General features: G+C 47.1%; 7 protein-coding genes across 7 annotated transcripts; 3 read left to right on the forward strand and 4 right to left on the reverse strand.

Moving 5' to 3' along the window:
• Positions 1–679: 679 nt before the first annotated feature.
• Positions 680–1,507, forward strand: IL334_003755 (uncharacterized protein; the record flags this gene model as incomplete). Its single annotated transcript, XM_062935481.1, has 3 exons — positions 680–695; positions 744–1,289; positions 1,338–1,507. The coding sequence occupies 3 exons, from the start codon at positions 680–682 to the stop codon at positions 1,505–1,507; spliced, it is 732 nt and encodes a 243-aa protein (XP_062791532.1).
• A 1,269-nt stretch (positions 1,508–2,776) lies between these two features.
• On the reverse strand, positions 2,777–4,741 carry IL334_003756 (uncharacterized protein; the record flags this gene model as incomplete). Its single annotated transcript, XM_062935482.1, has 8 exons — positions 2,777–2,806; positions 3,151–3,386; positions 3,453–3,525; positions 3,619–3,694; positions 3,798–3,959; positions 4,055–4,300; positions 4,357–4,453; positions 4,495–4,741. The coding sequence occupies 8 exons, from the start codon at positions 4,739–4,741 to the stop codon at positions 2,777–2,779; spliced, it is 1,167 nt and encodes a 388-aa protein (XP_062791533.1).
• Positions 4,742–5,516: 775 nt separating this feature from the next.
• IL334_003757 (uncharacterized protein) lies at positions 5,517–7,480 on the reverse strand (the record flags this gene model as incomplete). The annotated part of the gene is made up of 9 exons (XM_062935483.1): positions 5,517–5,738; positions 5,790–5,929; positions 5,980–6,084; positions 6,137–6,263; positions 6,310–6,811; positions 6,867–6,975; positions 7,019–7,149; positions 7,200–7,321; positions 7,388–7,480. The coding sequence occupies 9 exons, from the start codon at positions 7,478–7,480 to the stop codon at positions 5,517–5,519; spliced, it is 1,551 nt and encodes a 516-aa protein (XP_062791534.1).
• Positions 7,481–8,782: 1,302 nt separating this feature from the next.
• Positions 8,783–10,292, forward strand: IL334_003758 (uncharacterized protein; the record flags this gene model as incomplete). Its single annotated transcript, XM_062935484.1, has 3 exons — positions 8,783–8,850; positions 8,905–10,060; positions 10,110–10,292. The coding sequence occupies 3 exons, from the start codon at positions 8,783–8,785 to the stop codon at positions 10,290–10,292; spliced, it is 1,407 nt and encodes a 468-aa protein (XP_062791535.1).
• Positions 10,293–10,790: 498 nt separating this feature from the next.
• On the forward strand, positions 10,791–11,768 carry IL334_003759 (uncharacterized protein; the record flags this gene model as incomplete). The annotated part of the gene is made up of 1 exon (XM_062935485.1): positions 10,791–11,768. The coding sequence occupies one exon, from the start codon at positions 10,791–10,793 to the stop codon at positions 11,766–11,768; it is 978 nt and encodes a 325-aa protein (XP_062791536.1).
• A 346-nt stretch (positions 11,769–12,114) lies between these two features.
• Positions 12,115–12,882, reverse strand: IL334_003760 (uncharacterized protein; the record flags this gene model as incomplete). Its single annotated transcript, XM_062935486.1, has 4 exons — positions 12,115–12,351; positions 12,422–12,482; positions 12,607–12,675; positions 12,752–12,882. The coding sequence occupies 4 exons, from the start codon at positions 12,880–12,882 to the stop codon at positions 12,115–12,117; spliced, it is 498 nt and encodes a 165-aa protein (XP_062791537.1).
• Positions 12,883–13,239: 357 nt separating this feature from the next.
• On the reverse strand, positions 13,240–14,591 carry IL334_003761 (uncharacterized protein; the record flags this gene model as incomplete). The annotated part of the gene is made up of 3 exons (XM_062935487.1): positions 13,240–13,275; positions 13,421–13,603; positions 13,734–14,591. The coding sequence occupies 3 exons, from the start codon at positions 14,589–14,591 to the stop codon at positions 13,240–13,242; spliced, it is 1,077 nt and encodes a 358-aa protein (XP_062791538.1).
• Between the last annotated feature and the right edge of the window lie 477 nt (positions 14,592–15,068).

Here is a 15,068-nt window from a genome sequence, read left to right on the forward strand (position 1 = left end):
CTAACCCTAACCTAACCCTAACCCTAATCTTCAGCAGCTATCTGTAGGATCTTTCGGATTGGTAAAATTCAACCGGGAAGGGCAAAACCCCAAGAGGGAACCTCCCTATAACCCCTAAGCTCACACAGACTGTCTCCAACAGCCCAGCCCGTTGGAATGCTGGACATATACATCCAAACACCATCTCCCGGCCTTTTTTCACCCCCGACCCCCAAGCCTTTTCAGCCCGTCCACCCGACCGACTGAAAATAAATTCTCATGCATCACACATCCCACCTATGCATGAATGGTTTCCAGATACAGAATCAGCATGCTTGCCTCTGCCGGGAATCCATGAAAAACGGATGCATGGAAATTCCCACCCTGGGGACGACCCCCTGGCACGGGCATGTAACCCCCCAAAGAGGATATTTCAGATACTAACAATTGAGGAACAGGACACTTAGGATATTTGTTTGGGTTAGAACGCTCGAAAGAAGTTAAGACTGATGAATCACGAGGTTCACTTACTCAAGCGCCGCTTAGGTATGACGCTACACGGTCTTTTCCGAAGAGCGCGCGTAAGGGAACTGTCCCGCTTGATGTCTGCATTGCATGTCTTTCCGTTAGACTCATCAGATGACAAAGGCTTGCTTTGACTCTTCCTCTATCTATTCAGACCAGTCCAGTTTCAAATTAAATGCCGCTGGCCTTCTGTAAGTATCAAGACTCTTCGCCGAGTGTAACGCTGATGTTCTAGGCAGTCGACATCGTCGGAACCTGCTTTGGGTATGATGCCTTGGAGGACGCAGTAGATACCCGACTTGGTGCAAAGCTGGTGAAGTATGGTGTATCTTCCAAACTCTTCGCTCAGTTCTGGCTCGTTACTCTTGAGCGAGATGCCTCATTCATGCAGCTTACCCAACGGCCGAAAATGCCGTATGAAGAACGTTGGGCAGAAGTGCTTCCCCGATGTCTTTATCAAGCCGGCGTGACTCCCGAGGACATCGATACGTTGTGGTCACCGGACGATGTGCAGTACATTGTTCATGAATATCTGTGGAAACTCAGACCCCGACCAGGCTTTGCCGAGATGCTGGAGATCCTTGAGAAGGGAGGAATCCAATTTTGGTGCTGTTCGTCAGCAAGCGTGGACCGGGTGAAAGCGTACTTCAAGCTCGCTGGTATCGATTTCCCTGTCGAACGGATATGGGACGCGACTCCTGTGGGTGCAAGCAAACCGCAACCAGCTGTGTATGAGCGTGTCATGAAGGACTTTGGTGAAGAAGGAAGACCTCTGATATTCGGTGGTGAGTAACGTTTCCGATAATCGTCGACTGCGGGCTGAAGAACATCAGCTTCACATGCTTGGGATTGTGCGGGAGCTAAGAATGCAGGCTTCCGAACGGCATATACAACAGTATACGAAAAGTACGAGTGTGTGACTATGTGGGGGCAGCATGACATTGTCGAGCCAGATCTCATATCGTTGGGCAAGTCCATCGTTGAAAAATATGGGACCAAATGATCGCTCTTTTCAAATACAGCTTGCTATCGGCGGTATGCAATTCTGACTTGTATTAAATGCATCTGCTGTGGGAGCCAGCTGACCTCATGAGAGTGTTATATATCTCGAGACTCAGAGAATCGGGAATTGATTTGTGATGTCCAGGATCGGTGCCCAGTAGTACGGTGTCGAGACCGAGAGCTACGTAGTTTCTGACTTCACAAGCAAACTCAGTGAGCCTATGCACGGACCTTGGAAGGTTTACAATTAACATGATGTTCAGTCGTGTCAGATTGGATCATGCCGAGGATTTCAAATGGAAGAAGGGATATGGAAGATCTGGAAAGAGTCCGCGCGAAAATTTGTTTCTCTTTTACTGGCAGATTGTCACTTTCAGAGGTGGTTCTCAATCAGTAAGACGTCGTCGATCTCCTCCTCATTGAACCTTTGAGTACTGAACGTCTCATAGCAAATCCACATTCAGGTTGTGCTGCACTGTGATATATATATCCTTTGCATCCCCATCAATGAAGTTCTGTGGCTCAATTGGTCATCCGATGAAATGAAACTGGCAATTCAGCCAGATTTGTCGCAAAGCCAAAATGGCCGAAAAGGATCGAAAGTCTCGCAAAGATGCAACGCCCAAGGCACGACAGGCGCTGGCCCCATCTGCTCTTGTGGATCTGCACATACAACCTGACGCCTTGTGTACAAATAATGGTACAGGGTTGCGACCTGAACCGAGGTTGTGCCTACAAGAGTCTTAGTCATGATACTGTCCGGAAACGAATAACCCCTTCTGGGTCTCCACGTTTGAACCATATATACATAACGGAAAAAATCAGGAAAGAGACCTCGAGCCTGCCTCCGAGGTCAGGCGTCTGCGATTGGCGAAACAGCGTTTACATTGTAGTACATCATCATCAATCAACCCGTGCTCACTTGCCCGATTGGGCCCCTGGTGAGATATACATCCCAGAACCAACATAGCAATCTTGGGAGCTAGATGCTTTCCGAGTGGAGACCTCATACGCCTGCAGGGCATGTACTCCATTGTTCGGACTATGACTGGAGAGCGACTCTTAACCGTACAGCGGCACCCTGCGCAGCTCCATTAATGCACCATTCATTCGGGTTGGCTCAATTCAGATAAAGCCTATTGCGTTGTTCAGAACAGCTAAGCTGTGTCCTGTTTCCTCGTTAATTCATTCACTGCCGCTCCCCCAAACCTCTGCTTCTAACTTTCCTCCCTATGATGCATCACTCATCTATGTATTTGCGACAATTGGTTCATCTGCCAACAGAATATACGATATATACCTAAACCAGTCAGTAAAGGCTCAGCAGATTTGACTCACGGCCCAAGCTGTCACCGTCAACGCCGCTAACTCTCCCATAACGACATACATTCCCCATTTGGAGGGTTTCCAGCCTGTAAGCGTGATCCCTTCGGCTAGCGTTTGATCCCTTAGAGCCACTCTCTCCTTCTCGCCTTTGCGAAGGGAGTGACCAAGCCATCGGCCATCTAGCCAATCAAAGAAGAATCCATAGAGTATCTGCAGTGACTTGTACGCCATCAAAAGATAGATGACGTTATCATAGCTGTTGTCACCGGATCGGTCTTGCTGCAAGGGTCAGTGAAAAGACCGCTTTAGGCTACTCACAATGGCGCCGGCAGCAACGTCAAATACAATTATGCCACCGTTTCCGAACGCTTTCCACACACCAATGGCGGTACCCAGAAGTTGCGCGTCGCCGATCATGACCGGAATGGATGCGGAGAATGGTATAGCGTATGTAGAGAGAGCGAACGAGCCGAGAATTATAGGTCCGAGTGGATGTACTTTAGTCAGGCCAATTAATCCAATAACAACGATATACATCATTGCTGTCCAGGAGACTACGAACCAAAAAGGGGTCAGCCGCCTCTTAACATAACAAAGCTGAGCTTCAGACCACGACTCACTGAAGTACATTCTCATGCCAAACCGATCAATGAAAGCCCCGACCAAAGGGATCATCACGATTGGAACAACACTCTGAACGTGCCCGTGTCAGTCATGCATCTGACCAAGTGCGGCAGATAAAAGAATGTGACAGTGACCGGTGATGAATGGCGCTTTTACACATACCTGTAGCGAGCTATTATATCCCGCAGCCAGCTTTGATGTACCTCTTGTTTGAGTCTGAATATCAGCCAAGTTGCTGCTGTACACCCCAACTACGGATGTCTGGAATATCTGAATACCGGCGAAAATCCAAAAGAATCGTGGTCTGATTCGTCAGCAGTATTTGCATTGCATATACTCACAGTCTGGGGAGATTATTGAATTCGATGACCTTTCTCAAAGCACCTTCCTTTCTGGCCGCGTTCTTCCCAAGCGGCGGTCGGTATTTTTGAGGTACTCTCCTCTCGAAATACCAGTACAAAATACATACGATTAAATTGGCCACGGTAGTAAAAGCGGGAATCCTATAGGTCAGCAGCTTCCTTGCTGAAACTAACCCACCAAAGAGCCCATCCCCACCAGTCATTGATCATACTCATAGGAACAGCAGTCGACCGACTGATCACCGACAGGACTCGGCTCCAAGCGAGGTCTATGCCTATGACCAGCGCCAAATGGCTGCCACGAAACCAGTGGGAGTATAGCTTGAGCTGGGCCGATTCGATGACTTTCATAAGCAATGTACAGAAGTTTGAACTTACCCATTGAACCGAAACCCATCAGAATTCGACCGCCAACTACCATTCCAAAATGGGTCGTATTGGCACCTGCAGCCGAAACAATCGCTCCAACCATTATGAAGGCACTACAGATGATGGAAGCACTACTTGTAAGCCATAATAACTCGCTGCTTCAACTCACTAAGTTGCGCCCCAGTAGTCGATACCGAGACCACCAAGCACAGGGAGGATAGTGTTTACTAAGCTGGATGCAGATGATATTGCACCATATTGAGCATCTGACAGATGTGTCAGCAGTTGAACTCACTCGTCAACTCACTTGTGACCCCAAGTTCTGTTCGGAATGTTGATTTGAGCGGACTGAGCGTACTCTCGGAGAATGACGAGCTTGTGTTGAAAAATATAACCAGAGAAAAGGCGATGATCCGATATTTCATCGGAATGTATCGAGCCGCAGAAGGCGTGTCGTCCTGCTCATTTTCAGTTAAGACGGGTACATCGGTGAGGCCTTTTTGCCCTTCCCCTGGAGCCTCTAGTACGAGATTTGTCTTCTCAGTCGCTAGCATAGTGATTCTTCGGTGGGAAAAGAAAATAATGAGAAAATCTCGTGGGTCTTACTTATCTATAATGGATTACATTCAGAGCGGCTTGGCAAGCAAAGCGGTCGGCCGCGAGCAGAGTGCAATTTAGCTGATGGCGTCGGCCGGTTGCCAAAATATCACTAGTGAAAACATAGAAGTCGCTAGGATGTGAGGTGTACAATGGGCGCAAAGGTGCCACGATTTACTTCCGCGATTCAAAAGAGGATTGATTTAAGCCTAGGGGTAGTGTCGATATGAAAATGCATCGGTTTTGCTGGTTATCAGATTGACGAGCGTTATCCGGAGGCATGTTTTCGAAAAGATATCAGAAGATTCGGCCGACGGGAGTGTTTCGTGGTTTCCACGCAACGTACGAGTATTGTGGAACTTCAAGTTGAAAAAGGTCTGAAGTGTCTCTTTGCGAAGGTTCATAGGCTGCTTCTGACCGGCAGATAGAATATTCGCCGTTCCGTTATAAATGAAGTCCAATCAGTCGTTGTGGACAAATCTACAACGTGTTCTGAGACTCATGCCTTAGAAACACACTTCTTCCCAGATTGGTCCAACACTGCAAGCAAGGAATTTTGTCTATCATTAAAGACAGCCAACGGGATCCTCTCAGATTTTCACGATCTATCCACAACAAATCAATTCATACATCACTACACGTACCGCCGCATCCTAAATCAGTCGCGAGCCGTACTATTATGACGATTGATAGTGAATACTACTTGGACACTTAATGATGATATGGCGACTTTCAGACCCGCTCAATCCGGGTCTCCGACATCTTATCGTCATTCATCAGCTCCTGTTCCTTCTCGCTGAGACCAGCCTCGACTCTAGCCAGGTCAGCTTGTCTTTGTTCGGCAGTAACGAGTCCAAAGAGAACGTCCATGTCCTCAAGTGCCAGACCTTTGGTCTCTGGGAGGAAGAATGCGGCGGTCGCGGCAAATATGTTGATGGAAGCAAAGAAGAAGAACTGAATAGAGGTGTGAGCACGCGAATTCCAGCGGAAAGCTCAGACACCTACGATACCACCGTGTTTCAGGGAGAGAACGATGTTAGGAGTGAATCTTGAGACAATGAGATTCCAAAGCCATTGAGTGGCACTGGCAGTCATGAGACCATATGAACGAGTTCGATTATTGAATATCTCCGCGCAATACACCCCTGCAGCAGCGATTAGGGCTCTCCTTTTCTAGATGGAACGGCAAACTCACATGGTACAGGACCGACTGAGAAACAATACGGAATAACGAACAGGTAAATACAAGCTGCCATTCCGATGGAAGCTCCAGACGGGCTGGTAGCATTGACGTTGGGAGCTAGATGGAAGATCAGCATGATGCGATACACTCAAGGTTCTGTCGCGCTCACGATTGGTGTTGAAGATGGCTCCGATGATCCAGAGGAAGAGACTCATAAGAGCGAGACCAACAGTCAAAGACCATCTTCGGCCAAAGCGCTCGATACCGAAGAAGATGAAAACAGCGGTGGCCACAATCTACAAGTTTGTCAGCAATAAAGTACTAGTCAAGTGGCGAACGTACCTTGACAATTCCATAAATACCCGAAGCGAGAAGACTGGTACTGGCACCTTTGATACCGATGGAAATGAAGATATCAGGAGCGTAGTAATTGATTGAATTCTGACCAGACCATTGTTGGAAAGTGAACATGGCGAACGCGATGAAAAATCGAATTCGGTTACCAGGTACAAAAGCCTCTTTATAAGATCGACCGCCAGTGACCGCCTCTTCCTCAGCGACAGAGGCGATGATCTCGTTGAACTCCGCACGGGTAAACACGTCATCGATTGAAGTCTTTCGGATCCAGGCGAGGTTTTTCAAAGCCAGTTCATTTTGGTGGTGGGTCGCTAGCCATCGGGGAGATTCCTTCATAAAAGGTAGCACGCATAGCATCAACCCTACGGGAACGAGCTGGAACCCCACAGGAATTCGCCATTGCATTGATGTTGGTGCCATATGTTGCACGCCGTAAGTGATCCAGTACGACGCAGCTACACCAATTACGACGACGACCTGGAAGAGACTACACCATCGCATCAGTGAGAACAATTCACAAATGTGGCTTATAGAAAACACACCCAGTAATCCTGCCTCGAATATGTTTGGGACTCAATTCTGAGACATAAGTAGGACAGACCATAGACATAGCGCCAACACCCAAACCGACTGTGAATCTACCGCCGTAGACTATTATACGATTCAGCTTGGCAACAGTCTATCATGCACTCACACATTCCAAGATTACCGGGCGAAGCGGTCATGATACTGGCTCCAAGTAAGAAAGCGAAACAATTCACGATGAGACACTTCTGGCGACCAATGCGATTCGTAAGAGGCGCAGCAAGCAGAGCTCCCGCCAAACTGGACAAAGCATGAGCATAAATACTCGATAACAATTTTTAAGCACTTACCATCCCCCTTGAAGGATAGAAACAACGTTTCCTTTTCTGTCTGCGAGTGCCTTCTTATCGAGATCCAACATGTCGAAGTCCCGGAGGAAACTGGGGAGGACTATCAAGCCTCCTCCAAGACCCTTTTTGAGATGTTGAATGTAAGCTTTCTTTCACCAGTTTTAACAATCTAGTCGTCGTCGACTCACGGTATCGTAACCAAACATGAAAATACCCATGAAAGCCGCGATGGCGAGGGTATAGGCACGGGAGTGCTGCCACCTTGACTCTGTCTGTGTCATGGTTTGATAGATTTGCTAGAGTGTGCGCTGTGGGTTAAGCAGAAAGAAACGCTACGAATTGAGGGTCGTCGCTTTTGGATCAACGATAAGTCGTCCGTTGATCGCCTATTTTATACCCAGAAAGCCCTTGAACCTCATTTATCGACGGGCCGTCATGAACAATGCATGTACGATTTTCCGGGCCGCCGACACGGTGTACATATTGAACCTTATAATGGCTGCAACCTCTCGAACTGCAGAAGGTATGCGATAAGACATGCCAAGCCTCTTAGCATTTACGCAGAACGGTTATTTCCGTTTATCCCACTTCACGGCCCGGCGGGGCTCTTGGGATACCCCACATCGTCCCTTGTGGACCCATGATCAAATGGTTATGCTTGGGCATCAGGCCTAAAACAAATGATCTCTAGTACTGGAGGATCTGGTGATCCTCCCCTGGTTCAGGAACAAGGCAATCGGCTTGGCGTAGCGTGACAAGCTTGGCGGAAGGGCCAGGGCCGCAGAATGATCGACAATCGCCATCGTGGTAAAAGTCTTGGCACCCAATTATCCATACCGTATGTCTGGTGACACAGAGACCTATTGGCGTCCCGCCGCGGGCCGAAACATGACAATCAGGAAAGGAGAAAGAAAAACGGTATGGAGATCCAGGCGTAAGCCTAATCGTAAGGGCGGTGTCTGATAGAGGATCGTCTTCCCTAAGAGTGCCCTGTGGCTCTGACCCTACCACCACTGCTAGCAAGATGGAGCGAGCGTATCATGAGGTAGTGAGTGACGGTTTTGATGACAACCGGATCTATGTAGTGATGGATAGCCTTCACAATTGAACTTCTCCCATACCGACGGCGCGTGATGACTCGTCGGTCCGAGAGCTGGCCAATCACTTTGTTATTAAATGTGTTGTAGGGACACCAAAGTATTGATGGAGCCTGGCCGATGCTATCGAAAACCGTCGGGGTCGTGAAGGAAGTGCCAGCAGGATATAATATCTGGGTACCACGTTGCGCGATTTTGCCGAAGACTGATGGGCGAAATGAGCATGACTTGAAAGGTCGAATCCTAAGACTATTGTGTATGACCCAGGTTGTAATACGCAGTTGGGACGTACCACAAGTTGGCTGAATCATCGGGATACTTTGCCATCAGTCAGTGACGAGTTATACCTTAAAAATCTGTCAAGATACTGAGTGGGAAAAATATACGAGTAGGAGTGATGGCGAAGACAGCGCCACGTGAAGAAACAGGCCACGTGACGACCGTTATCTATTCACCGCGTTGACACCAAGCTCGACTCGAACAAAAATGACTGTATTCGATCATCTCTTCTTGTCTCACATAATAAATAATGTCTCGAGAAACGCTAAAGCTAGGTGAGCTTCTTCGAAAGTAGGGTAAAGCTCACACTTGTTAGGACTGTCCGAAAGGTGGTCGCACGCAAGGTGTAGCATCAGTTCACCTATTATCGTAATATACCATGCTTCTCTTCCTTCTGGTATCGTAAATTTAGATGATATAAAGGCGAGCGCTTGCCCCTTGTGCGAGACCTATCCAATATTACTATACGGCGTGGAACACAGCAACATCTCTCCGTCATATAGCAAGACGATATTGAGTGATCCTCGAGACTTGGTACGAGAGGCTCAAACGGACGACAGCTTGTCAAAATTAGTGGAGCGGACTGTCCAGCGCGGGAAAGAATTCGTCCTAGCAACAGGACCCCTATTTGAACTGCAGTTACACCACAAGGAATCACATGACCGCTTAGTACTTCTCATCGATCATACCCTGTGCGATGGTCTCGGAGCAAGAAATCTGTTCGCAGACTGGCTGAACCTACTATCTGGAATACCTTTACCAACTCAGCCGGAAGGTCTTCCTGCTCGGATGGACGATACTGTTAGTCTTCACCCCCTAGTTCCAACAAACTGGAACATACTATCCTCCTATCTGAGCCCGATAGTCAAGCTCTTCGAATCCCCTTCACCGCCTCATTACCCTCCTAAACCCTCAGCGGATTACGATTCTGTCACCGCCAAGCAACAATTTAGCGAATTTGAGATACCGCAGTCCGATCTGTCTGGACTTCTGGCTATCTCGAAAGACCATAAAGTTCCCACGATTCATCCTGTAATTCACGTAGCAAGCCTTTTCGCCCTTTACCGTGCGTCAACTTGGTCAAATACTGGCTTTTATTCCAGTGTGCCCATATCGGAGCGGAACGAAAAACTAGGTCATCCTCGATCAACTGGTAATTATGTCACCTTTCACTTTTCGACCGATCACATCGAACCATCAACTATGTTCTGGGAACATGCCAGATCGTTCAGTAATACGTTACGGCAGCCGACGACAAAATCAGCCGCCAGACAAGCGTTGGCTAAGCTCGGTCAACTAGAAGTGCCATGGGAGGATTATTTGAAAGAGGTCATGAACGATTCCAACGGACCTCACAAATTGTCATTAGCGGTGTCAAACGTGGGAGTCATGGAGTTACCACAGACAGGAAAACTAGCAGGCCTAGTACAGGATGTCTACTTTACACAGAGCGCTTCTGCGATGGGAGCTGCTGCTGTCGTCAGTGTGAGTATCTCATGTGTTCTTTCGGAGCTGTGTTGATGTTCATCTTCAGATCATGAGTACTCGCGGTGGGTCTATGTCAGTCTCCATCAGCTCAAAGATCGGATCATTGCCTCCAGGGATTTTCGAGACTTTCACTGTACAGCTCAAATCGCTATTGCAAGCTGTTGCTCGTGGGGATGTAAAAGAAAGCATGTCAAGTACCGACTCAATACCTGGAGTACCTGATATTTGAGGATCGAAATGTCCTGTCCCCTCATCGTGTTATCTTCTTGACCATCGGTTGCTATCCTTGTGTCGCTGTTCCGTGAGACAAGAAGGTCGCCCTTGCATCCTTGCCCTTCGTTGTTGAGCATCCAAGATAGATTACTCAGTATTTACGATGACAGCTATCGGATGACATCATGCTGGGATTGCGAATACGGTTCCCTCCCGAATGCATATTCGAAAATGTCAAAAGGGCAACGTGCATGCTTCCGAATGGCATTTGACGACCAGTATTCTTTTGCATGTGCCAGATGTGAAGTTGCTTATCACGAGTCACGTGATAGTGACATCATCGAAATCACATGAAATCACAGTGCGGAAAGGTTCTCTCTCCGTTTTTATTTATTTCCCACGTCGTATATACACTGGTTTGGCTTTATCTTCAGCTTCTATCTTCCATCTCTTCAGTCCAGTCCGTTCCAGTAATATCATCCGGACAAGATGCCGCCCAAACGCACACCTGCGTATGACGCCACTGTTAGATCACTCCATATTAGAACCCAATCAATCCAGAGTGGAGTCGATAATATCTACGGCGGACGAATTCGCCAAGTATGCTAGAGCCCACCCCAAACGATCCAGAGAAGACGACGAAGATGAGAATTCGAATGCCGGTGGCACTGAACTCTTCATACCCAACAATCCATGGGACGAAGATTCTGATGTTGGAGATGATTCGAACTCTGATGACGACCCATCATTGATGGTAATGCAATATAACCCCAATCAAATCCGAAGCAAAATCAGAGCATTCATCAATAGCGGCGAGATGAAAGTTGGAGAATTTCAACGTGCGATCGACGTCAGTGCCCACTCTTATACCAACTTCATGAAGACAAAGGGAGTGATGGGGGGTTCAGGTAGTGATACGTATCCCTGCGCTCACAGGTTCTTCGTCAAGCGAGAACGAAAAGGTCTCAAGATCCCTCGGAAAACTTCAAAGACTGTCAAGACTGCCAAAGATGGCAAAGGCAAAGATCTTAAAGCGGTCGCCGAAGAATTAGATGTCAGTATGATAACACTGGATGGAGAAGAATCACTCGCTGTGCCAGTCTACGATACATGTGATGACATCCGTACCAAGATCAACGCTCATTTAAGAAAGCCAGGTGTGACAATGGCTGGATTTGGAAGAGTGATCAACGAAACTTATAGGAAAAATGACCCAGAGTCAAAACCTGTTCACGGTATCCAAAACTTCCTGGAGAAGAGTGGCCCAAGAGCTGGTGCGACATCCAAAACATTTTACGGCTCATACGTTTACTTCGAAAAACTCAGACTAAAACACAACAAGAAGAAATCTGAAAAACGTTTGGAGATGGAGGACAGATACGGATATAAAGGTTTCGAAACTGATTACGATAACAGACAGCGTTTTATAATTCCCACCTCCATGGTAGCATGTGAGGATAGCTATGGCACCAAGCATGTTGTGCGAGTCTAAATCTAAATGGGGTTTTCATGGTTTCTTGGATAAGCCAATGTAAATATGAGCTATGGACGCGGTATTACAATAAATTTACTTGATTTGTACAGTTATTTTGACCAGTGGTATGTACGTTTATGTCTATATAGTAATCAGAAACAATTAAACAAAAGTATTTCATATACAGTGTATATAGTAGTGGACCGAAAAAAGAAATCGAAACACGCTTAGAATCTCTGCTGTTTATCATACGAGTTTGATGCGAAACCTTTTATCTTCAGAAGTTCCGCGAACGGAATGACAGCTAGAGTGACACTTCGATGTGCACCGGCCTGCCTTGACCGCGAGTTGCTCATGATCGCAATTACCAACCTCCAATCCTCCCACCTTCATCAAACCAGCCATCCTCGTATCCATCGAACACCCCGCCTTCTTCGTCCAAAGCAATGATGGTCTCCGGCCATTCATTGTTCCTGATGTTGTCAGGTGTGTGATCGTGCCATTCCAGATCAAGGCACATCCCTCGAGCTTGTCCCATGTATACCCAGGAATGTGCGTAATTCAAAGAAGGATTGGAGGAGTAATCGTTGGACATTCGACGCTGACAGTAGTCCAGATCCTATGAGCAATTGAAAAAAAAACACACGAGCTATGATTGAGACTGAACTTACTATATGAGTGAAAAGGCTTCCCTTCCCTAAGCCACTACCCCCAAGGTGTTTTAGCAGATTCCTACGAAAGTACCCATGAGCTTTACTCCAACAAAGCGACGAACCTGGCGCCTCAACTTCTCCATTATTACACGGTCCAAAGTTTGGTAAAAGCTCCCCTCCAGGAATTATGATATTGTACTTACGAATGGACAAAAAGGGGCGGTGGTCGTGTGAAGCCTTTCGGAGTGTCCAGATCATATTGTAGTACAGAGCTGTAAATGTCGAATGAACATTAGCGAAGCAACAGAGAGGCTCAATATGATGGTGATATTCATGAGCGATACGCACTGTCCACAGAATCTTTCGCCTTCATAATTGTTTTTGAAACCGACTGCACTCATCCATCTTGGACTGACCGCAAAATCCAAATCCAACATTCTCATCGCCCATCGAAATGTATCTTTGTCACCACCACACATCTTGAACCAAAAGTCTCTTTCTTCCATCATCCCACTTGCTATTATCAGTGCTGCCAGGTTCAAGCCGTGATTGCCGGCTTTATCGATGACAATCTGGCCAGACTCAAACGTCCAGAGGTCTAGTGAACATGTGTCGCCCACGATCCTCCATATCGCGTTATCTGGGTGATCCTTGGACAAATCTGGCCAAAATACTGCTCGTCCGTTGTTGGTGTATGTTGGAGAGTCAAAGAGATGGACGGGAGAACGCAATGGTACATTGTCCGAATCGAGGTAAAGGATTTCTCTATATGACGACTGGACGAGAGCTAAGCCTTTGATCTGGATATGAGGGCAGGGTCAGCGGATTCCAAGATCCTAATTGACTACACGGGGCAAACTTTGGTAGGCGGACTGAAACCGTTGAATGGCAAGCCATATCACGACATATTGAGAACACTCACTTGCCAATTCTTTATTTCGTGAACGAGCACGGAAACACGAGATCAGCAATAGCTTCTAGTCATGAGTGACGGTGCCTCAAAGCCTGATGACTCACCTTCCACACCCCATCGACTTTGTCCAATCCTCTAGCCTCTCTCAGCGTGGCGCCTAAAGCCTCAATCTCACTTCTCTGACCTTGGTCGGTGAGCTCATCAGAGTAATGGAAAACTTCTATAGGTAAGTCGACTTTTAGACGACGAAGGTGTTTCAAAGCTGTGATCGTACGAAGTGTTGTATCCTAAGCCAGAAAGACGGGAAAATCAGCTCTAACACTTGTCGCCTGGATAAGCGGAGCGTAGGAGAGCCTCAGTTATGAATATAAGGGGATATCGTTCCGCTGATGACTAAGACTCAAGCAACCAGCTTACCTGATTGCCGCCGGTCAATACAATGCCTCTGCCCACTCCAGTCTTTCCCTCTTTTCCCAGTATCTCCTCACCCCGGTCAATCCTGTCCTTCAACCATCTCAAGACATCAATTCTTCTTCTTACAATCTCTTCCTCAGTGACATCTTCCATCCAGAACTGAGAGTCGCCATTATATTGATCTGGATTGACTAATTTGTCCGATATTTCCCTTGGGCATCCCTTGTAGTTCCGCTCTTTGGCTTCGTCATGCGACAGCACAGGTCTGTGTAGAAAGTTGGATATTCGTTTCGCCAAAGGATAGAGATGGGGGGTAAGAAGTTCTGATGGAAGTGTGAGAGATGGAACTAAGTCGGAAAAGATTGTGGGAAGACTTGGTAGTGCTGGATTGTCAATTTCTAGCTCTTCGTCCACCTCTATCCCTCCCACATGGTCTTCAGAAGATACTTCATGGTATCCGTTAGGTGGTGTTCCATGCGACGGGAGCGATGTGTCCTCGCTGATTGGGTTGATGATATATAGTAACGCGATAACTAACAATAACAATACTGCGTACCCAAGGGGAGTCGGTACGAAATTTCTTTTCATAATCCGCCTTATCCACCTCCTCTTACCGACAATGTCTGAAGCTGCACTGGGTCGCAGATACTGATACGAGTATGGATTACTTGGTGATGGCGGTCCAAAGTCCGCTGATGATGGTATGTTATCACCACTCCTAGAGGGCGAACGAGCACGAAATTGGGAGACTGGAGAGGACAGATAGGATCTGTTTGGACTTGGATCAGTTGAGGATGATGTCAAATCGATATGCAGATTTGGATTTTTCCGTGAACTCGAGGGTGAGTTCGTAGGAGACATCTTGCAGTGATGTTTTTCTATTTATACAGTCATAAACCCTTAGACCAGTAAGTGAGACTTCGCCCTCAAGCAGTAAGGGTTTGCACGTCAAGGATGTCTTTGACTCTATAACGACTGCGGCAAAGCGTAATATACAAAACATGTCTTTCATATTCCAGGATAAGTGAAGCTGCGGCAGAGGTCGATCACGTTGTTCAGGGTCTTTCTTTAAGCTGAATTCCTGGAACGAAATGCTTTATCAAACAATGGCAAAAATGACTAAACGTAACTTCACGTGTGTAGGCTGCGATAATGCGATAATGCGATAATGCGGTGGTGCTGACCATTGCAGGTGATGTATATGAAATTGACAGTAAAATGGCCTCAAGACAATCATTCTGGAGTACTATCTATACTGTCATACACAAATTACAACTCCAGTCAATACCGTTGTTACCCCTGTACACCAAACCTACTATACAACCGAAATATCGTCGA

The sequence above is a fragment of the Kwoniella shivajii genome, chromosome 5 (genome assembly GCF_035658355.1).
Source record: "Kwoniella shivajii chromosome 5, complete sequence".
NCBI lineage: Eukaryota > Fungi > Basidiomycota > Tremellomycetes > Tremellales > Cryptococcaceae > Kwoniella > Kwoniella shivajii.